Source organism: Dermacentor variabilis, chromosome 9 (assembly GCF_050947875.1).
Source record: "Dermacentor variabilis isolate Ectoservices chromosome 9, ASM5094787v1, whole genome shotgun sequence".
Lineage (NCBI taxonomy): Eukaryota > Metazoa > Arthropoda > Arachnida > Ixodida > Ixodidae > Dermacentor > Dermacentor variabilis.
The window spans coordinates 48,045,070-48,068,062 of record NC_134576.1 but is presented as its reverse complement, the minus strand read 5'-3'; the positions used below and the strand labels follow the sequence as shown (position 1 = coordinate 48,068,062).

General features: G+C 44.7%; 1 protein-coding gene across 1 annotated transcript in view; it reads left to right on the top strand.

Moving 5' to 3' along the window:
- Positions 1–17,168, top strand: part of LOC142592662 (uncharacterized) — a 46,355-nt gene extending 29,187 nt beyond the window's left edge. The window contains exons 4-6 of the mRNA XM_075704229.1: positions 2,364–2,825; positions 14,916–15,167; positions 16,731–17,168. Of these exons, the coding sequence (XP_075560344.1) occupies positions 2,364–2,825; positions 14,916–15,167; positions 16,731–16,741 (725 nt within the window). The 3' untranslated portion in view covers positions 16,742–17,168. The remainder of the gene's footprint in view (positions 1–2,363; positions 2,826–14,915; positions 15,168–16,730) is intronic.
- The last annotated feature ends 5,825 nt before the right edge of the window (positions 17,169–22,993 follow it).

Here is a 22,993-nt window from a genome sequence, read left to right as displayed (position 1 = left end):
GTGCCCCCTGTGCGCTCTTGCTGGGTCGGATGGTCAAGACACCCTTGGACGTCTTGCATCCGGACCTCCGATCCACAGTGCTCTTGAAGCAGCTGAAGCAGAAGCTGGCTGCTGACCAAGGGTGCCGTCCCGGGCCTTTGCCGGAGTCGGGAGCTCCAGTTTTCGCCAGGAACTTCCGTCCTGGCCCACCCTGGTCTGCCAGACAGGTGGTGTCTCCTGCCAGCGCCTCATCACTGCTCGTCCACATGCCAGATGGGGCCATGTGGCACGGACACGCCGACCATGTCAGGCCTCGCCTCGGAACCTGGCCAGCACCCTCGACTGCCACTCCCGAGTTCCAGCCCGCAGGAGGACTAGCGGCAGCACCAGTCACTTCCAGCGGAGCACCACCTACCCGGAGGTGGCAACCGTAGCCAGTGGTGCGGCACCCGTTGGACCGGTGTCGAGCCCGGCACCACTCGCAAGGCCGACTACTACGAACCCTCCAGATGGAGCAAGGCTGGCTCAGGCAGCACCCTGCGTTGCCACACCCGACCCATCAACACCAGTGCCCAGGCGGAGTACTCGACGGCGGAGGCCACCGGACCGTTACTCGCCTGGTTAGCGGGCACCGTCGACCCAGCTAGGGTGGAGGCAGAGCCTCGTATTTAAAACATCGATGTTTGCTTTTCTTTAACAAAGTGGGGGTAAGGGGGTGTAGCAAGCATGTGATGCCCCCCAGGCATAATGTTCGTTCGCCGCCAGGCTCGGTGGCCTGCTAAAGCTCGGCAAGCAACATTGGTCACCGCACCACAATAAACCGACGAGCACGGCTGCTCGCCAGTCAGTCATCGTTCAGGACCACCACGGTGTGGAGCGTCAGTCTATCGGAGGGTGCCACAAGCCCTCCCTTGTTCACGCCCTGGGGTGGATCGTGACAAGTGCACTTCCATTAATTCAACTACGGGTAATTTGATTTTTCAGTTAATTTGATCCCAGCCGATGGTACAGGCCGGTGCTCATGCATTCTATGGACCCAAACTTTCAATATTTTGATGCTAAAAGTGCCCTTTTCTGGATAAATCAAACTTGACCAGTCAAAATGCACGCTCCTGATCCCTATGATGACCGATAGCAACCCCTCTAGGGGCAGCGTCTGTCTCGGCAGAGCTTAGGGAACAGTGAATGCCTTTAGTATACGTCATCTCTCGTAAAAAACGCCTATTTTCGGCCCGCTGAAGGCAGCTTTTCAAGCAGTAACCATAGCTCACAATATTTCATTATAGTATTTATGTTATTCTAACGTGCGCCTATTTTTTAAATGAAAATTGCCTGCGTGGTGCAATCAGACACGAAACAACTGCATTCGCGATGCTTGCATGCTTTGCAGCTTACCACGTATGTATTTCGGCAAAGTGGACTGTAACAACTATGTGGCGAAGTTGACTTTAAGAAATCGGCCGCCATTGTGCAACAATGTTTCTCGCTAAAAAGTTAGTAGCTCGTTCAATTTATACTTTGTTTTTGGAGTTTTAATGACATTTCTACGTTAGCTTATAAAGTGGCCGCGTGTTTGATTCGGGGGGAGGGTTACAAATCAGCAGTGTGTTCTGGCATTCTTTTTTTTCCATCCCGATTCCACCCACTGGATAATTCGATCATTTTTGTTGGTCCCGTGAGGGTCGAATAAACGGAAGTTGAGTGTATAAAAAACATGTGAATAACTCATGTCCATTGCTGCCCAGGGTCATCGATGTATCGCTGATACAAATGTACTGTTTCTTTCTGATGTAATAAGACTTTATTAATCCGCATGCTAGGCGTCCTCACTTTCGCCATGCGTGTTCGGGCTGAATTGCTTAAAAACATTCTTCCTCTATTCTTAATTGAGGGAATGCAAATGTGTTTTTGGCATTCTATTTCTCTTGGCATTGCTACTCAACTTGGTCAGGGAATATGAAAATAGAACCAAATGCAGAAAAGATGCTCAAATGCTTTGGGTCGTTGTGCTTGGTTGAATTTGTTGAATACAAATAAAACTTACATGAACAAGTTTATAGCATGAACTGTATATGAAAAAATTTAATGTAAGTGGGAGTTGTGTCGTATTCAGCTCACTGGCAAGGATGAAAGATAAAAAAAAAAACTGCACTGAATGTACTCTTCACTGAACCAGTCAGGCATGAAAGGACTGTTTTTGGTTTTATCATCACTGTCCAATACGCATGCATGGTTGTCCTCCACCATGCTGTGTAACCCAATGCCTGGTCTTCTTGCATATAGTTTTCATGTCTTCTACATTTTCCTGCCTCTTTATATGTTATCAGTGCGACTAAATGTTTAGTGGTGGTAACTGGTAGTGCATATTATAATGCCTTTTCCAGCTGCATCTTTGCCACAAGCTGCACCAAGCCAGACAGAGGAAAGAAACAAGAGTGGGAATGATTCCAGTGAAGATGAAATGGCAAGCAAAGATGTGGATGCCAGTCCAAATGCTACAGCCACTCCAGAGAAGAATTTAGAGAAAAGTAATGGCCAACGTGACCTGAGTGAAAATAAAACAGCTGTGGACTCTGCAACATCGAAGGAAACTGCACCATTCCAAAGCCAGAAAGGAGACGGGAGTGATGAAAACACTGGCTCATTAACATCTGCCTGTGGCAGCAATGAATCCCTGCACAAAGACAAGGATAGGAAATTGCCTCAATCTGCACGGCACAGTTACAAGTCGCGTGGGGATCTACGCACCTCCACCATCAAAGAGCCGCTTCTGCTGAGATGCCACGTGTGCCCATTTACGACCAAGTACCAGGCAACATTGTTTCTCCACATCAAAGCACATGCAAGTGAGACACTTCTTAACTTTCTTGTTGCATTGAGTTATCTCTGGTTTAGTTGCTAAGATGTGACAAAGGTTGGCTACAGGAACCAGACAGCACAACTTTTTCCAGAGTCTTAGCTAGGTTTAAATTAGACAGCTTGAGCCTCTTCTTGCACAGCATTGGTATGATAGAAGTGATTGGTTGCCACAGTGAAGCGATACACTACAACCTCGTTAAAAGAAGTTATATAAGGGTACCTAAAGTTACTTGGTTATATCTATTTTATTATATTCGTAACTGCCCTTTACAGTAGAATCTTATGTATTTCATGGGAAGTGGGAAATGAAATATAATATATTCTCACGTTGTAGTGACAGTGAAGAAAGCAGCAAGACTGTGAATGAGTAAACTGGCGTTTTATTGGGTGAACGGTTGCCCTCAAAAACAGGCTACACTCAAAGAACGATAGCAGCAAACACAGTCGGCGATAAGCAAAAAAAATCTGATCTGTGGGGCAAGCGCATCGGCTTTTATACATGTCATTGAAGCTTCCAGAATAATCGCTGATTGCCATGTGTCTTACGGAAAGTACTATACAATTCGCATTGTGCGTACAGTCGGATTACACAAGGTTCGGCGACAACAGACAATGAATAGAACCATTGATAACATTTGAGAAACTTCCAATATAATATATGCAGATGCATCCTGTGCTGAGAAAGAACATTTAACATCTGTTATTCGGTGCAAAGCTGTCACTCGAGAAAGATTGAAAAATTGACGTGTCAATGCCCCCCTCTCAAAATGTATCCTCACAATGCTACAAACATTACAGGAAAGCAAAAAACAAAAGCACACTTAATAAAGAAAAGGTAACAAAGCAACAAAGAAGCAAAGTCCAAAAGAAAGAAAGTCTGAAGTTCAGCTACGCAAAGTCCCAAAGTTCGCTAGCGCTGGCGGAAAGGCTTAAGTTGCATAACATGAACTATTTCAGGTCGTGAGTGGCACTGCTGTGATAGCAAAATGCTGTCTCGCACGACCTCACAGTCCAGTTTGTTTCCAGGTATTGATGTCAGAAAGGGCCCCGGCAAATCCATCCCAATCTGCTGAAACAGCCGGCAAAGAGACTTGATCGGCTGTAGTAATCCCAGCAGCCTTGTCGGTAGTATCTTGTGTCTCTGGCAGTCTCAACATGTCTTGATATAATGGACGACGTCAGTGGTCAGGCTCAGCCAATAGTTTTTCTCTTGCATTCTTGTGAGCGTACTGGAAAACCAGAGGTGCCCGGCTGGCTTATCATCGTGCAGGACTTCTGATCGGAGTGCTGCCGGCACAATGAGAAGGTAGTTTTGTGCAGGCTGGTGAAAAGTTCTTCACCAGCACATCATTTTTTAAGAAACACGAAGACAAATGCCTTCGGGACAAAGTTGGTCTTGCCTTGCAAGTACTCGGCAAGTCTTCTGAGCTCCGAGTTTGCTCACTTGCAGCTTGGCAAAGTTGTCTGCACTTGTACTTAAAAGGCGTCCTCACCTTGGTCGTCTTGGTACAGCGGGTCCACAGGACCGTGAGACGGCAGCCAGCATCAGAATGTTTTCGCACAGCCTTGTAGATTAAAGCGATGTCATAATCTTGCACTCTGAGGCTCCACTGCACCGGGCATCCTGGAGGGCCTTTTAATTTCGCCAGCCAACACAACGGTTGATAGTCGCTGACGACTTACCTATATTACCTATATGGCCTGCCATATAGGTAATGGCGGAATTTTGCTGTTGCCCAAATGATGGCGAGGCATTTCTTTTCGATCGTAGAATAATTGCCTTCCGCTTTTGACAACAAATGGCAAGCATAAGCTATAACGCGTTCAAGTCCATCTTTACATTGGATTAGGATGGCACCCAGGCTTAGGCTATTCGTGTCAGTGTGAATTTCTGTATTGGCGCCCTCATCGAAGTGTGCAATTGCTGATGGCGACTGCGTGCATCATTTGAGTTCTTTAAATGCGTCGGCCTATTTCCTTTCCCACTTGAACTTGACCTCACATTGAGTTATATGTGTCAGCGGCTCAGCGATGCGTGAAAAGTCATTGACAAAGCGCCTGTAGTAGGCACACATGCCAAGGAATCTATGCACTGCCTTTTTGTTGATGGGCTGTTGGAACTTTGCGATGGCAGCTGTCTTCTGCGGGTTGGGGCAGACTCCAGATTTACTGCTGACAGAGCCCAGGAACAGAAGCTCATTGTAAGCAAAGCGACACTTTACCGGCTTCAGAGGGAGCCCAGATGACTTGATGGCCTCTAGCACTGTCACAAGCCGCCTGAGGTGATCATCGAAATTTCTGGCGAAGACGACGTCTTCCAAGTAAACAACACAGGTCTGCAACTTCACTCCTGCTAACACTGTATCCATCACGCCCTGGAACGTTGCAGACACCTAGCACAGTCCAAATGGCATGACCTTGAATTCATAGAGGCCCTCTAGCATGACGAAGCAGTCTTTTCTGGATCCCTCTTGACTTCTATTTGCCAGTAGCCAGTCTTGAGATCCATTGACGACAGGGGCGTAGCCAGGGGGGGGGGGGGGCTTATGGGGCTTCAGCCCCCCCCCCCCCGAAATTTTTTCGTGCTGTCCATGCGCCGCCTGCCAAAACAACCCCCGACGCCAGAAATCATGCTCGATTTTGCCTAGAATGTCCTTTTCACGCTCGAAAAAAACATTTTAGCATGAACATTGTGAAATCAGGCTGGATTTCGCGGCAACACCCATGCATCGGGAGTCACATATCGTAACGCAAGGAGCTCCATCCGAGCACAAAGTTCCAACGGCGTGGCAGGCGGGCTCGTCGCGGCATCTCGAAGAGGCCGCGGAATCGGGAGCGCTTGGATTTCAATTCTGACACTTTATGGGTATAAAGTTCTTATAAACTTTTGATGCGAAAGGTGCATTGATATTACCAAAGTCGTCCTTTAGATTTTCAATTCCAGAACTTTGTGGGCTTAATGTTGTTATAAACATTTTACGCCTAAGGTGCATTGACTTTTCTAAAGTCTTAGATCAGAACATGCAACAAGACAAGCCAAATCAACACACTATCAGACAATTTGACAAAACACGCAGCAAGATACGATGAGACGAAGCGTTGTGGTGGTTCATTTGTGCCGTCATGTTGCATAAAAAATATAATTTTTTTTTTCACCTACGCTAAAGCGCTCATGTCAAGACACTAAAGCCAGCCAAGGTAACTACGTTCTTATTTATTTTTCTACTTTGACTTTTATTCGTACGGACACATTGGGCCTCCTAAATTTTTTTATTCTCACTACTCTACCCGCGGGCTGCCAGAGCCAGCCACAGCGCATGCGTTTTTCTTGTGTTGCCCCGCGCGGCGTACTTCGGTGCGCGTGTGGTTTTCTCTGGCCGAGTGAATTTTTGCCTGGCAGTTTTGGACGCCTTCTGGCTAGCACACGAGAAAAAGAAACAGTGGTTGCTCACCGCCGTCACTGTGAAGACTTGACGAATTACACCGTGTTCGCTTGAGCACAACCTCTCCGGAAAGTTTTGTCTCGCCAGTGTAAAATACCGAGCACTATGCGTATGTTTCTTGGTGGACCAAGCATCTCACGTTTTCTTCGATATTCATTCGGTAGCCACATTAGGTGCCCAAAGTAGGTATTGAATTGTGTAGATACTTTCCTTTATGTTTTTCTTCATTTTGGAGCCCCTGCCCCACAAAAGGGGAAAAAAAGATACACTGTTGCGGCGCAGCGAATTGTCACATGGTGACAGTTGGTTACTTCTTTTTCGAAAAGAAGGCACGCTTCGGTTGCCGGATACTATTATTATATTATTGTTATTGCAATTATATGAAGACTCCAGGCGCATTCTTGCTGTCGCCGTCGCCCTCACGTTTCTTATGAAGTCTCAGAGCAATAACGTGACTGCGCACCGCATGCTGTATGTGCGAATGAAAGCAAAGGGGTGGAGGGTGGAATGGGTGAACTGACGATGGTGCCTCAGTTTTTCGTGTGCAGAGGAGAAAAGCGGGGAGCAAACGCGCCGACTTCCGTCGCACGCGATACATCGGATGGAGTAGGTGGAACGGGGGCGGGATCTAGGATTCTGTGATTGCGCTACATGTTTATTTGCCTTCTTTGATGCATTATTTACAGTGACTTTTTCTTAGATACGTGGATTTATTAGAGACTTATACGTGTATTTCAGTATCTTGTTGTGAGGTTTTGTGTATACGTGTAGTGAACTTTCTTTCCAGTGACACTTTTTTGCCCTTTATCAAGCATTTGTGTATTCCATTGTATCTTTGCATTTCTAGTGAACGAGGGCGAGTTAAATGAAAGTGAGCCTACCCACCCCGCACAATAATGGTTCTGTTCATTATCTGCGAGGCATGCGCGTAGCACACAGCCATCTTTCATTTACAAAAGTGACACGCAGATGTGAGGGTAAATGTTCTTTAATGCTCTCATACACTGGATTGAACATGGTTGCGTGACGTAATGGACACTTCAGAAGTTGAACAGCGGGGTGCCATGAATGTTTTGACAGCTGAAGGTGTTTTCCAAAAGGAAATTATTCGCCGTAAGGCTGCCGTGTACGTTGAACATTGCACTTCATTGGCCACTCTGAAGCATTCGAGCAAACGCTTGAAAAAGGACGTGAAAGTTGCAAAGACGATCCAAGACCGGGCCAAAGCCATCATGCAATTACCCCCAACACAAGTGCAAAAGTTGATGAGCTGATGAGACAAGAACGGAGGATAAACATAGATGAACTGGCAGAGCGTGTGAACATCAGTCGTAGTTCAGTTCACACCATAATTCATTAACATCTCAGTCATCGGCTCTTGTATGCGCAATGGATGCCCAAGATTTTGAACCACCACCGCCAGAAGAAGGTTCTGCGCTGCCTTGACTCATCTGATCCGGTATCGCAATGAGGGTGACGACTTCTTGTCTGCAATTGTGATCGGGGACAAACCATGGTGCCACTACTAAGAGCCTGAAACACGGCGGCAAAGCTTACAGTGGAAACATTCAAATTCACCGCCCCCAAAGAAAGCAAAGGCCGTCATTTCTCCCGGAAAGGTGTTGTTTACTTTTTTTTTTTCGATCGTCAGGGGCAATTACTGATATAATTTTCTAAAGCCAGAGAGACTATCAATCGTTTCCGATATGGTGAAACGCCGGATCGTCTGTGTGCCGCAATCAAGAACAAACAACGTGGAAAATTGATGAATGGGGTCATCTTGTTCCACGACCTGGCTATGGTGTTGGGCTGCTGAGCACGAGATCGCGGAATCGAATCCCGGCCACGGCGGCCGCATTTCGATGGGGGCGAAATGCGAAAACAACCGTGTACTTAGATTTAGGTGCACGTTAAAGAACCCCAGGTGCTCGAAATTTCCAGAGTCCTCCACTACAGCGTGCCTCATAATCAGAAAGTGCTTTTGATATGTAAAACCCATTTAATTTTTCCACAATGCCCGTCCCCACATCGCTGATGTGGTTAATACAAAACTGGCAAAGTTCAAGTGGGAAACGCTGCAACATCCGCCATACAGCTAAGACCTGTCGCATTGCGACTTCCACCTTTTGGGGCAAATGAAAAAAACAGCTTAAGGGAAACAGATTCGTGTCGGACGATGACGTGAAAGAGTCAGTTGCAGATTCCTTGAAGCAGCAACCTAAGGAATTTTATGAGACGGGAATCATCTGACTCATTAGTCAATGGGATAAATGTCTAAATGCTCATGGAGATTACTTTAAAATAAATACTCCGTTTTCCGTTTGTCATATGTTTGCATTGGCTCACTTTCATTTGACTCGCCCTCATATATTTTGCAGAACAGCTTTATATAGGTGCTCTCTGTTGGGACAATAATTTCGGTGCATTTACTCACGATACACGACCGGTGACAGATGCTCCTGCATAATACATTGGAATAAATAACAGCATCATTGAGATTTTTCACTGGCCGTTGCATATGTACAAATATTTAAACAAGGTTGTTGAATGACAAAATTTTATTAACATATTTGTCCTCGACTTGTTCATTTCATGGCCTTTACATTTTTCATATCAGTGGCATGCACTGCTTTGCTGGTTTCGAACTGATATAGTTCTAAGAATCGTGTGATATTTTCTTTACTTACTAAATAGACAAAAACATGGAAGTATTGATATCAGTTATTTTGAGTACAATTTCTTGCACATATAAGTATATCTTTTTATTAAAAAATACATATACTTGTTTTGACAGTGCATAGCGTTGAAGAATTTGTTTGCAGCATTTTTGGCAATGGCAATGCAGTTATTATTCATGTATTTGATCTCTCGACAAATTGTTCAAGAGAGAGCTTTAGCTCGGGCCGAACTCTGACGCGGTCTATTCAAATAAATGTAAAATGCATAAACACTTTTCTGAGATAACCCCTGGATCACTTATAATGGAATTTGTTAAATTTGAAAAAGTTAACTTCTATATCTGTTGGAAGCGGAAGTTCGATTTAGGGCCTGAATTTTGTTTAAAATATATTGAAAATTTTGAAAGTGCGAAAAAAATAGAAGCACGACATTTACAATGTAAAAGCTCTTCATCAAAAACAGATATTCTGGTTCTTCAAACATCTATTATAAGAGTAAAGCGGACAAATTCGGTATGTCAATTTGTACCTTACGTGAATTATTTGCATGGTGCACAAGGGTTCTGCAAAAGCCGTATTTCGATAACACTAAGTTGTTTAAGATTCATTTGTAACATATCAATTTTGTCCGCTGTATATGTACTATTAGATGTGATTCACAGAATTGTGATATTTTTTTCATTGTTGAGTTACAGAGTTTTAAACGTGATAGTTTCATTTTCTGAAAATTTGAGATTTGTGCCAATTTTTAATAAAAAAATTCGCAACCTAAATGAAAAATTCAAAACCAGAAGACAGTAGAATTTAAGTTTTTCTTTTAAATCTAACAAACATCATCAAATTTTGTGCAGTGGTTGCCGAGAAAAACTAATTCACCTTCTACATGCATTTAGATGGAAGCGTCCGAGATAAAGCTTCCTCTTAAGGAGGAGGCCAAGCTGCATTAGCGCCCCCGAACGAAATTTCTGGCTACGTCACTGATTGACGAAAAATATTTAGCATTGCAGAGCTGATCCACTGCGTTTTCTCTCTGGGGAGAGGGTTACGTCCTTCTTCATGATCTTATTTATCTATTATTATTTATTTATTTATACTGCAGGCCAACATACTGGCCCATGCAGGAGGGGTAATACAGTTGACAAGGTAATAACAATGCAACAAAGATAATAAAAAAATGTATATATAAACAGTGCATGAAAATGGTGCATCCCATAGCCACGTTACAAAAATCACAATGCTTCCCTTAGCACAGTAACTACAACAAAATAATCGCACATTTGAATTTATATGTGGATCAAAACGCTGTGCCAAACAACAATTGGACACTAAACATAACTAAATACAGGACATTTCACATATGAAAACGAGAAAAAGAGTGAAAAAAAATTGTGTTTATGGTTGTGTTATTTTATGTGAAAAATAGTTTTCCAACGCATTTGTGAAGTTCCCCGATTGAAGTACTTCAACAGGGAGAGAATTCCATTCGTTTATAGTACACGGATAAAAACTGTTCATGTGAGATTTTGTTTTAGCAAATAATGGCGTAAGGGAAAAGTTGTGCCTATGTCTTGTTTTTCGTGCATTAAGAGGCGTTACATATTGAGGTATTTGAAGCCCGATTTTTCCATTTATGATATTTAAAAACTGGAGACGACTAACTTTATGCCTGTGTTCTAGTGAAGAGATTTTATTCCTAAGCATTAGTAAGGACGGGGAATCCTCTCTTTTATATTTTCCAAAGATAAATCTAACGGCCTTCCTTTGTACACGTTCCAAATTCATGATGTCCTTTTTGGTATGAGGATCCCATACAACCGCTGTGTATTCAAGTTTCGATCACACGAATGTGTTATATGCTAAAATTCTTGTGTTTACCGGTGCCTTTTTAAGTTTCCTTTTCAACAACCATAATTTCTGCAAAGCTGCTGAACATGTAAGGGAAATATGGTCTGACCAGGAGAATCTGTTAGTGAATGTGACGCCTAAGTATTTGTACTGTTCAACTTCAGTTATTTTTGTGTCGTTTAGAACATAGGCAAATATACTAGGTTCCTTTTTCCTTGTTACTCGCAGCAAGACTGTTTTATGTACATTTAATGCCATTCCTCAAAGTTTGCACCAATTGGAAATTTCCATGGCCGATTTCTGCAAGCGTGCATGATCGTTTCGTGTAGCGATTTTTTAAAATGACACAGTCATCCGCAAATAGATTGACATGCACATCATCGGGGATTGCGTCTATTATATCATTAATATAGATCAAAAATAAAAGGGGTCCTAATACGCTGCCTTGCGGTACGCTTGAAGTTACCTGACTGACACTTGAGGAACATTTATTAATTTCTACGGACTGCTGCCTGTGTCGGAGATAGGCTTTTGTGGAGCATTTGAAATGAAATCAGCAAGACTATGACTGAAGAATCTTTCTCGCGCAGCGTCCACTTTTCCCAATAATTCATTTTTTAATTGTGTGACTTGCGAACTCCTTGTTGTTCTTTGTTTTCGTTTCATTCTTTTCAGCTTCCGCCTAGTTTGGATGATATCTCTGTTGATCCAAGGGTTTGATGGATGTTTCTTGACCTCCTTCAATGGAATAAATCTTTCAATACAATAAGTAACAGTCTCCCTGAACCTTTGCCATGAAAGCTCGACATCATCCTGGACAACGTTAAGGTGCAGGTCCAAGTATTCAATAATCGATTCATCTGCTTTAGCATAATCCCTAATCTGCATGTATTTTCGAGGTAGTCTGACATTATTCACGGTCATCGATGACGAAAAAGAAATCAGTTTGTGGTCTGAAATGCCACTTTCAATTTCGACGGTTCCTTCACCAAAAACTTCGCTCACGAATAAGAGGTCAAGAATATTTCCTTCCCGAGTACATACACTGACAACCTGCTGAAGACTGAAAGTTAGCATGATATCAATGAGTAAGCCAGAGGAAAGACTCCGTCCATAACTCCAATTTTGCCATTCTATTTGTGGGAGATTAATATCACCAGTAATTATTAAGTTTTTTCCTCTATTTCAAAAGGTGATCATATAACTGCTGCATAAAGTAGTCATCAGCATTTGGTGTCCGATACACAGAACATAATATGAATGGCACATCTCAAATGGAGACACTCAAAAACAAACTTTCATGATTATCTATCTGATCTAATTCCCTTACAACAACACTATTCTTTGCAATAACTGCGACGCCACCACCTCGGGAGGATCTATCTTTTCTAAACAGCTGGTGGTTTGGCGAAACGAGTTCATCATCGTGTACCCCTTCGTGCAACCAAGTTTCTGATATAACACACACACATGAGGATCGTATACTAGTAAGATATCTTGCAGTTTCTCTATTTTGTTGACTATACTTTGGGCATTTAGTGAAAGCAGCCGAAACTACTTCGACTGTGACTGCTAGTTGGTGTGGTTTGGTCGCAATTCTGTGCTCTCTTTTTTTCTTTGCAATGAGTTTCTGTGTGTGCTGTACGTCATCCCAAAAGAACAAGTAGTCATCAACGCGAATCTTATCATGAATAAGCCTAACTTTTCTTCCGTTGTCTTTTTCTTCTTTCGCACTGCTCCAAAGCAGACTGCGCTTGCGCAGCGTGTCTGCACAATAATCGTTTTGCAACGATATGCCTGTTCCCTTCAGTTTGCGTGCGTTTTTCAAGAACGCTTGTTTTTCAGAATAATCCTGTAAGAACGCAATGACTGGCCTTCGTGTGGGTGCATTCCCAAGTCTGTGAATTCGCGCCACAGATGTACAGTTTATTCCTAACTTATTTTGAAAGACATCCCGGACAACCTTATTCCGCAGTACCGCTTCTGTTTCATTCTGATCCTCATAAATTCCAAAAACTACCAAATTCGAACGGCGGCTGCAGTTTTCCAAATCAATAAGTTTTTCTTGTTGCATTTTAAGTATTTCCTGTACTGCAGTCAGTCGCATTTGCTTCTTCGTTCTCGTGTTTTTTTGCTTTTAATTCAATCATACTGCCTTCGAAGTTGTTTAAACGCTTTTCAAAACCATGTATCGCTTTCTCCGTTGACTCAAGGCGTTCTTTCAAAGAAGCAATGTCTTCTCTAATTGCCTGTTGGCCACATATTAATGACTGGAACATTTCCTCGACGGTTGGAACCGGGTTCTCTTCTATATCGCCACATACTAAGAGCTTGCAAGAATTCAAACACTCGTATGCAATACTCATACACACAAGTGGGCATGGCAGTACAATCAGAAATTATCATCACTGCGTATTGTATTATTGTAACTAACCTGTACAAGAAGAACGAGACGCATAGTCAGTGATGTGCACCTTGCGCTTTCGCCGTGCCCACTGGCAAGTCCATCATTTGGTGCTGCCTTTATAGGAGTTGAATCCGCTGACGTCAGGAACCCGTGACTTGTAATCGCTGCATCATCCGTGTATGAATGGACGCATGCAGCTTCACCATCGATGTCGCATATTGTCTCTGTTGTACGCGGCTTGACTGAAGGCGCAGTAAGGGAGCTGGCGGATGACAGGAACAAAGCCTGTACAAGAAGAACGAGACGCATAGTCAGCGATGTGCGCCTTGCGCTTTCGCCGTGCCCACTCTTGTTCACTCGACGATAATTGACGCAGAAACATAGGACTCCATCCTTTTTCCTTTTTCTTCACCAGTACTACAGGAGATGCCCACGGGTTTTTCGACAGTTGGAATATGTCATCATGCAGCATTTTGCCGACTTGTCGCCTTATAGCTTCATGTTCGCTTGTCGAAACTTGGTAAGGGCTGTGGTGGAGAGGTCAAGCACACTTTTCGGTTAATATGCGATGCTTTGCGACTGGTATTTGTCGAATCCTCAATGAAAATCTTGCCAAAGTCAAGATTGTGGGGTAAAAGTCAGCAAAGGTTGTAAAAATGTGCTTGTATCTACTAAGAAAAACAATGTATAAAAAATTATGAGATATACAAACTGTCTTGCCGTCTACCAGGTGCTATTTCCGAAAAAAAAAAACAATTTTTTTGAACAGTTATTGCACTACAAAAATTTAAGTGCAAGCACTACAGTTTGGCGTGCCGGGCTGCGGCCACTGATGTTCCGGGCTGGCTTGCATCGTCGTCTCTCTCACAGTCAAAGTCTGACAAAAAGGCAGCATCTTCAGACTTGCTGCTGCTCGATCCATTGATGAAATAAGCCGCAGATGCATCAGGATTGCGAGATCTGCGTTATTTCGAAGCACACGTGCCGCTCCCGGAGGCGGCCATTTTTGCTTTCTACTTTGATGATCGCGAAAACTTCGGAGCACATTCAAACATCTCCGCCTGGGGGGGAAAAAGGGAACAGCTTAGAAAACTAAAACATTGTTCTCCTCCTTCATGTCCGATAGCGCAGCGTGTTTGTGACCGGTGCAGAAGTCTCGAAAGGGGCGTTTGAAACCATCGTTGGTGGGCTAACGATGCCCAGTGGGTGCAATACGGAAGGAATTAATAGACTCTTGGCTATCATTTCCAGGTTTGGCTACATAACACCAAATTGGCTACATTTGAAAGCTTGTGTCAGACAATATTCTGGTTGGCAGCTTTTTAAACCATTATTTGTTTACCATAGCATAGTCTTTCATTTATCCTATATTTTCCCTGTAAAAATGCTTTAATACCATGTGTTTAAGTTGTCTCATACAATAAGTACGCTGTTGTTCTTACGTCTGTTTTGTTATTGAACCTCAAACTAGCTGCCAAGGCTGTAGGTTCAAACGGTATTGTATATTGTGTGTATGCAATGAATTAAATAAAGAAGAAATAGAGCAACGATACTGTTGATGCTGGACTGCTCTCTAATTAAGTTTAGGAACATACCTAGCCTTTATGATATTGCTTTAAACTTTTCAAGAAGATTACATCGAAATGAGATAGAGGCCCATGTGCGTGCTCATTTTGCTGAAACCTTGTTTCTTTTGTTTTGCAGACAATAAGGAGAAAACGCTTTTGAGTTGCCAGTTCTGCTCCTACACAACCAGATTGAAGAATGACCTGGTTAGCCACGCCAGGTCACACACGAGCAAAACGCCTTACAGATCTACTGTGGGCACAAGTGCATATGGCGATAAGGACCATATTGTTGCTCATGTGCATATACGTGCTACTAATATACCGTTCAAGTGCGATATCTGTCCACGTGAATTCAAGCAGAAGCCACTGCTGAGGCAGCATATGCACAGTGAGCACGCTGGTTCTGAGAAAGTACAAACCCCCTGAACTCTGCAATTTCATACTATTTCATGTTTCTTTTATAATGCTAATAGTCAGTTTGTCTTACTGTGCTCATATTGTGCTTCATTATGTGTATCTGCTCCATTACATATTGACACAAAGATGTGGGGCTCCCGCACCGCAGAACGGCATTGCGCAAAGTTCGGCGCCATGAAAGATGATGACGGGTGTAAGCTGCACGCTCTTTTCGAACAAGCCTAATGAGCTCCTGCAAGGCGTCGGTATTGTCCAAGGGCATAGCGAGAGGGTCACACGATAGGGACGACACGTCGCGGTTGTAGTACTGCCGTGTTCGCTGCTGCAGTGCCTTTTCCATTGATATGGCTTCCGCAAGAAACTCTGCAACGGTCTTTGGTGGATTGCGTATTAGGCCACCGAATAACTCTTGCTTGACACCGCGCATCGAGCTCCTGAGCTTCTTTTCTTCCGGCATGGAGGGATCCGCGCGTCGGAAAAGTCGGCATATTTCTTCAACAAACATTGCGACACTTTCGTTCGGCCGCTGTACTCTCGCTTGAATTGCAGATTCAGCTCGCTCCTTGCGATCGAGGCTGGCCTATGTGCCGATTAGCTGCGATCGGAATTCGTCCCATGTCGATAGGGCTGCCTCATGGTTCTCGAACCATGTCCGCGCATAGTCCTCGAGGGCAAAGTAGGTGTTGCGTAGCTTGCGCTCTGGAGTCCAGCCGTTGTATTCTGCGACACGCTCAAAGTGATCGAGCCAGTCCTCTACATCCTCGAAGGTGTCCCCATGGAAGGACGTGAGGATTCACGGCTGGTTGAGGGCGAGCTCGGTTGTGGAAGATGATGGAACCGACGTACTCATCCTTCTGATTTGGTTGGGTAGCGGCTCGTGTTCAGGTGGCAGTCCTTGAAGTCGGCAGCTTGTCCGTACGTGCACAGGAGTCAGCGCGACCGAATTCGTATTGGGCTTGTAGATGGTGTTTGATCTGGGAGTGGTAGCATGTACCCCACACCTCCACCAGAAAAATGTAACGTAGGTTGGAGACGGAGTTTTACAAAAGAGACGTTTCTCTTTAATGGCGGGCCAGAAGAGCGTGCAGCTTGTGCCCTTCGTCTTTCCTGGCGCCGACCTTTTCGCGCGCCGTTCTGCGGTGCGGGAGCCCCACAACTTTGTGTCAATATACATTATTGTGCTTCATTATAGTGCTCCACCATATTTTGCTCCATTTCTCTGAATCTATTGTGCAACTTGCTAAATTTGCAGTTGCTGTATATGAAGTTTTCAGTTTCCCTTTGCACTTCAATCTCCATTTGCACGACAAAATTTATCAGAGAATCACTGAACCATGTGCTCAGTCAGTAAGCCAAAAATAAATTCAAGACCAGAGCTGCTATGAATTGGCTGACAGACTAAAACAGTGCCTGAAGGTAGGTTGCTTCTCAAAAAGTGAAAAACAAAGTATTGCTATTTTGTGACTACATATTGTTATTGCTAAGTTTATTTTTAATGTGACAGTATCATACCATATTTTATTTGTCTTTGCAGTTTACATGTAAAGGAGAGTTCGATGGAAGCCCGTCCGATTGGGATGAAACATGACAAAGAAAGACGTACACCAACCAAATAAAACTAAAAAATAACATGTTGTGAACAAGGCTTCTGTATGGAAGCCAGAATGTCTTGTCTTTTAAAGTTTTATTTGGTTGGCGTATGCCTTTCTCTGTCATTAAATTTATGTGTGCCTTTATGCATGTTAGTACTTTTTATCTTTCCTACTTCACTGTTTTCAAACTTTGTCATAGGCTGTGTGTATTGTTTTCTGCACATAAGTTGCTGTGTATACTGGCTTAGGTTTGACCCCAGGCACCGTGTGTATTGAGTATGGGGCTCAAGCACCCTCCCTATCTCAAAGCTATCTTTGGCCATTTTTCACACTAGTGTCTCTAAAGAGTCATGTGGAAAATATATATTTTTATTGATGAATTATTGAGTGAAATTTTGATGCACACTGACGTGCTTGTGTCACCCAGCAATCATTCCATGCTATAATGGTAGAACATTTTACGGAAACAGAGTACTTGATCACTAATCAAAAATGCATCTATCTTGAAAACTTAAGACAGCGTGAGGAAGTCTGTTTATTTGAGATATATAAATGTTATCCTAAAGGTAAACCCGCCGTGGTTGCTCAGTGGCTATGGTGTTGGGCTGCTGAGCACGAGGTCGCAGGATCGAATCCAGGCCACGGCGGCCACATTTCGATGGGGGCGAAATGCGGTGAAATTTAGGTGCACGTTAAAGGACCCCAGGTGGTCGAAATTTGTGGAGTCCTCCGCTACGGTGTGCCTCATAATCAGAAAGTGGTTTTGGCATGTAAAACCTCATAATTAAAAAATATTATTAATCTCAAAGGTAAAAACAAGTTGAAGAAAAAGATCATTTACGTCTCCGCAATAGACAATATGCGAAATGCATGACACCATCTCATGCACAAGTTGAGAGTTAGGTCCGCCATCTTGGCTGTGGCCAGGAAGTGGCATAACTATATCATAACTCTATCAGAAGTGGGGAATGTATGCGCAAGCCGCAGATCGACCCACATCGTATAGTGAAAATGCCAACGCACTGCTGTGTCCTTCGGTGAAAAAGCGAGGACCCAAGAATCTAGGTGGGAACAAGGTGTGTGGTTTTTACTTTCACACCCGTGTAATCTGTGCCCGAGAGGCATGGTAAACATCGGACGTACCCTTATTAATAGTCGTCTCGTTGAAAAAAAGAGAAATAACCTTGAGTGACTTGCAAATGACAATACCTGTTAGAGAAGTAATGTGTTGTACCTTACCCGATGTTAGTGAAAGTTTCAAAAGGCTTCCTTTTCACGTCAACCCTGTGGTGTTCATCTGCGTATACAGCAGCATGACCTTTTTCTTTTTATCCAGCGGCCATGACAGCAGCCTTGTCGTTAGAGCAAAGGCTGTAAATATTAGCGTACATGGCGCTCGCTCTTGTAAGCTCGTGGTCACAAGGACATTAATGCTTAGCTTTGCTCAGGTACATGCCAACCTTCACGCTGCGATATAGATGCCAGATAGTGCGGATAAAGCGATGGGCGCACATGCTCGTGCCGGTGTCGCACGAGCACCTGCGATCGTGATCAATTATCACTCTCCCATGGTCCAACTAACCGCATTGAGTTTGCTGTGCTCTAGCGCCCCACATGACCGCTTACAATTGCGGCTGATCGCAATTTGTTTAATCAGTATTGAGAAGAATCACGATCAGAAGTGGCCTCGTGACAGATGTGCATATCAACCACAATAGCCCGGTAACAAATGCTTGCACGATTGTGGTATAACTACGTTTATTATCAGGCGAAGTATTTTGAAATGTCACCCACAGGTCACTGTTCATGTATTGCACATCAGGTTATTGATGAATGATTTGATGATGCAGGTTTTAACTACATATATGAGGGATCGGCGTTGGGCTAGTTGGTGCTGCATAATTGAACAGGGTAAACAGCGAATAAGACGACATGTGAAAGAATGGCAGCAGAAGCACTAACATTGTCTATTGCAACAAGGCAATATACAGAAACCAGGTATAGCTTCCCTGCATGGGCCGAGCATATCCTCAAGGATATCGGTAAACTTTAATCCATGCCTTTTATCCTTGACGATATGCTCAGCGCATATGGGGGTTAGCTGTGCCTGGTTTCTATATATTGCGTTGTTGCAATAAAGACAACATTGTTAGTGCTGTGTTGTTATTTGACGTGTCCTCGTCTTACGCACTGTTTACCCCATCCACTTAACTACATGTATATCTCTTGAAACTTGCAGGTTTTGTACGATTGTTCCCAAGAGACGGCACATTATACAAAAGGTGGATTATCGCCATCAAGCACGACAAAGGGAAATACTTCAAGGTGACAAAAAGCACAATGGGGTGTTCAAGGCACTTCCTGCCATCAGACTTTATTGCCGGTGTATCCTGCGACAACAACTTACTGTGACAAACAGCCTGCCCTAGTGAATTCAGCTTTGGAAAAACGCAACAGCTTCACAAGCCACCCAAGAAGCGAGCATTGAGTGCCTGTTTACAAGCACATCAGATTTCCGATCAAGTTGCTGCTCTATCGTTGACTGTAGAAGACAGTGAAGCAGGACTTTTTGATTACCACTCCACTGATCGATCATCTGCAGCAGCTCTAGAGTCTAATGCACCTGAAACAGAAGGAGACAGCATTAGCAGTTCACCTGCTGCCGGTACAACCGCTTTATTATGTGTTGGCGAGCCTGTCAGTGAAGTGGAACATCTCGAGGGTGTGGTTGCCACACAGGGTAATGAAATAGACTTAAATATGAATGTGAAGTCCTCCAGGAGCAGCTGCTCCAGACGAGGACAGAGATCCACCTTTATCTAAGGAAATCGCCATCTCACTGAAAGTCTTGAAGAAAAAAAAATTATAATCAGCTTTTATTGAGCATTTTAAACACTCAAATGAGGATTTGCTTGCCTACTGAGGAATGCCAACATACCAGCACTTTCTGGCGTTTATGGTTTACATCAGTCCCGGAAAGAATGGGAGTAGCGTGTTGAGGAATGCTGGCATCAAAGCAAGTGGAGGCCGATGGCGGAAGCTGACAGCAGAGAATGAGCTATTCCTCTTACTTGTGAGGCTTCATGTCGGCTTCGAGCATGGCAGGGCACGCATATTTGGGATCACTCAGTCAACAGTGTCGCGCATGTGTGCGTCATGGATTAACTTCATGTACATAAGACTGCAAACTACCACCCTGGGTATCAAGAGCTATAACAGACGCAACAATGCCTGCAGCATTAACAAGGGTTCGTTTTGGAAGCAACGGAGGTAAAGTGTGAGGTGCCTTCCTGTCTCTCCAGTTGAGCTCCTACTCTGCTTACAAGTCTCCAAATATCATTAAAGTCCTCAATTGTGTTTCACCAAATGGCTTAGTGAGCTTTGTGTTAGAACTCTGTAAAGGTTCTATCTCAGGCAAGAAGGCTTTACTCAATCAAAAGTGGATTTCTCAACCTCAAGTTTGACGGATGATTTCATCATGGCAGACTAGGGGGTGCTTGACTGAGGACCTTTTGGCAAGCAAAAATGTCAAGCTGAACATTCCACCAATTCTGCACAGGAGTGCCCTCACTGAACAAGTCAGGGAAGCAAAGAAGATTGCTTCATTGAGAATCCATGTAGAAAGGAGAATAAGAAGGGTCAAATTATTTCATATATTTGATCGGCCGATCCCACTCACATTGGCTCCCATAATCAATCAGATCTGGACTGTGGCTGCTATTCTCACAAGCTTTCAAAGTCCTTTAAGCAAATCACTACCAAGCAGGCAACAGCTGGTACCTCCGACAGAGCTAATGGATGAATAACTTAGAGGATGACCACTATTCATTGGCTCAAAGCATGGAGCAAGATAACACAGGAGCAGAAACTTACCTCATCCCTACAATCAGATGGTCGTGATTAGGCCACTCCACGCGCTCTGCGAACTGCCATAACTGACGAGTCATCTGTCGCCATATGCGTAACGCTAAGTCGCTACTTGCCTGCGCTGGCTTGTATCGGATCATTCCCCTCTTGCTAGGTGGCTCTAACTTCGAGACAAGATTTATGCTTAGCAGTGAACCGGACTGCTGGGCTTCCATGAAAAGTGCATAAGTGAAAATGTTTTCCTAGTAGGGATCGTGAAGAAAGCAGCAAAACTAGGGATGACGAAACTAGTGTTTTATTGGACGAACCTGTGCCCTCAAAAATAGCTTACGTTCAAAGAGTGGCAATAGTGGCAAACACAGTCGGCGATCGTCGAAAAATCTGATCTGTCGGTCGAGCACGTCGGTTTTTATACATGAATCATCAAAGGTACCAGAGTAATCGCTGGTGCCCATGTGTCTTCCAAAAAATTCTGCAAAATTCATGTCGCACGTGCAATCAGGTTACACAAGCTTCAGTGACAACAGACAGTGGGTAGAAACATAGATAATATTGGAGAGAGAGAGAGAGAGTGAAAACATTTAGACCATTGAGGCCATTGCTCTTGAGGTCTAGTGGGTAGTGTCCTCATTCTAGGACTCCACTGGCCATGGCTGCACGAAGCACTTGCTGAACGAGAGCTTCTTGTCCCGCCAGGGTATTGCCGGTCAGTTGTACCTCCCATTGCTCGAATGACGTGCTAGGCTTCTTTAAGTGCTGAGGTTTGCCCCCGCACCCCCACGAGATGTGAAAGAGTGTAGGGCGTGTGTCGCCACACCAGGGCAGATGCCGCGATCTGTATGTGGGCACATTTTGCTGTATCGTGTAGGTTTGGGAATGTGTTGGTCTGAATAAGTCTGATAGCTACTGCTTCTTCAGTGCTGAGCTTTCTGGGAGGGGGAGGGTAAATCCTGTGGTTGAGCTGCTGAATCTCGAGTTAGTCGCAGTAATTGAATGGCAGGGGCACGAAGGTAAAGGGTGGGGATTGATGAGACGATTTATTTTGCCCCACTCGGTTGATTAGTGCTCAAGCTAAGGCGTTCGCCCTTTTATTCCCCTCTAGTCCTGCGTGGTCCGGCGTCCACCTGATATAATGGGATTCCTGCAGCCTCGGGCCTAGAATCTGAGCCGCCCGCAGCGGTGTTCGTCCATTGGTAAAGTTACGGCAGGCCTGTTGCGAGTCAGTAACGACATGACGGAGGCCGCGAGGGTCAAGTTGTCTCCCGTTCACGGCGGCTACCGCGAAGAGGCCCCCTACAGGGTATGCCGCCACGTCCACGTACGTTAAGTACGGGTCACCCTTGAATTGTCAGCGCTGTCTGTCGATGCGAGCCTTGCGTCATCCTTCATGGAGTTCATGACTCATGTGCTTCGGTATGGGGTTCGCCTTGATCTTGCCTCTGACCTCAGGCGGGAGTGATCGTTGCCCATCAAGGGCATGGAGTTCCATTGCCGTTCCAGTCCGGTGGAAGATGGCTCTGCCCGCCTCCGTGTTCTGTAGTCTGGCTTTTTGGGAAGCCTAACCGCGTCCGACAGCTCAGCGAAGGTGTTGTCGATCCCGAGAGCTGCTAACTTCTCGTTTGAGGTGGTGACAGGGAGACCCAGGGTTGTTTTGTACACGCCTCTGATGATGGCATTGACTTGTTCTTGGTCGCGTTTGTTTAGCGAATGGTAGTGGTATGGAATGCTATACGTTACTCTGCTGATTACGAGAGCCTGGACGAGGCAAAGCGTGTCCGCTTCTCGCATGCCCTTGCGGCTTCTTGTTATTCGTTTGATAATCTGCGAGATCTGGTTGATGGCAGACCTTAGGGTTTGGATGCAGTGGAAGGCTTTCAGGTTGCTCTTGATCCAAGTACCTATAATCCTAGTCTTATTGCTTTCCGTGATCTTCTGGCCCTCTAGGTCGATGGGGCTGGGGACTTTTAGATTCCTCCTCCGTACACCCGGATCACCTCGGATTTCTCGGACGCGCAACGCATCCCGCTCGCTGCCGCGAATCTCTTCACGGCCGTCGCGGCCTCCTGAAGGCTCACCTCTTTTCACACGAGGGAGGCCTAGCTGCAAGCTTGGTGACCCAGAGCGTGATGTCGTCTGCGTACAGGGCGTAACCTAGGTCCGGGATCTTCCGCAGCTCTTTGGGCAACCCTAGCATCGCGACGTTGAAGAGAATCGGGGAGACTATCGCCCCTTGCGGCCTTCCTTTGTTCGGCACGTCGATCGTATCCGATCGAGTATGACCTATTCCGATGGTTGCCGTCCGGCCCGTCCGGAACGATTTGACGTAATTAAAGATGCG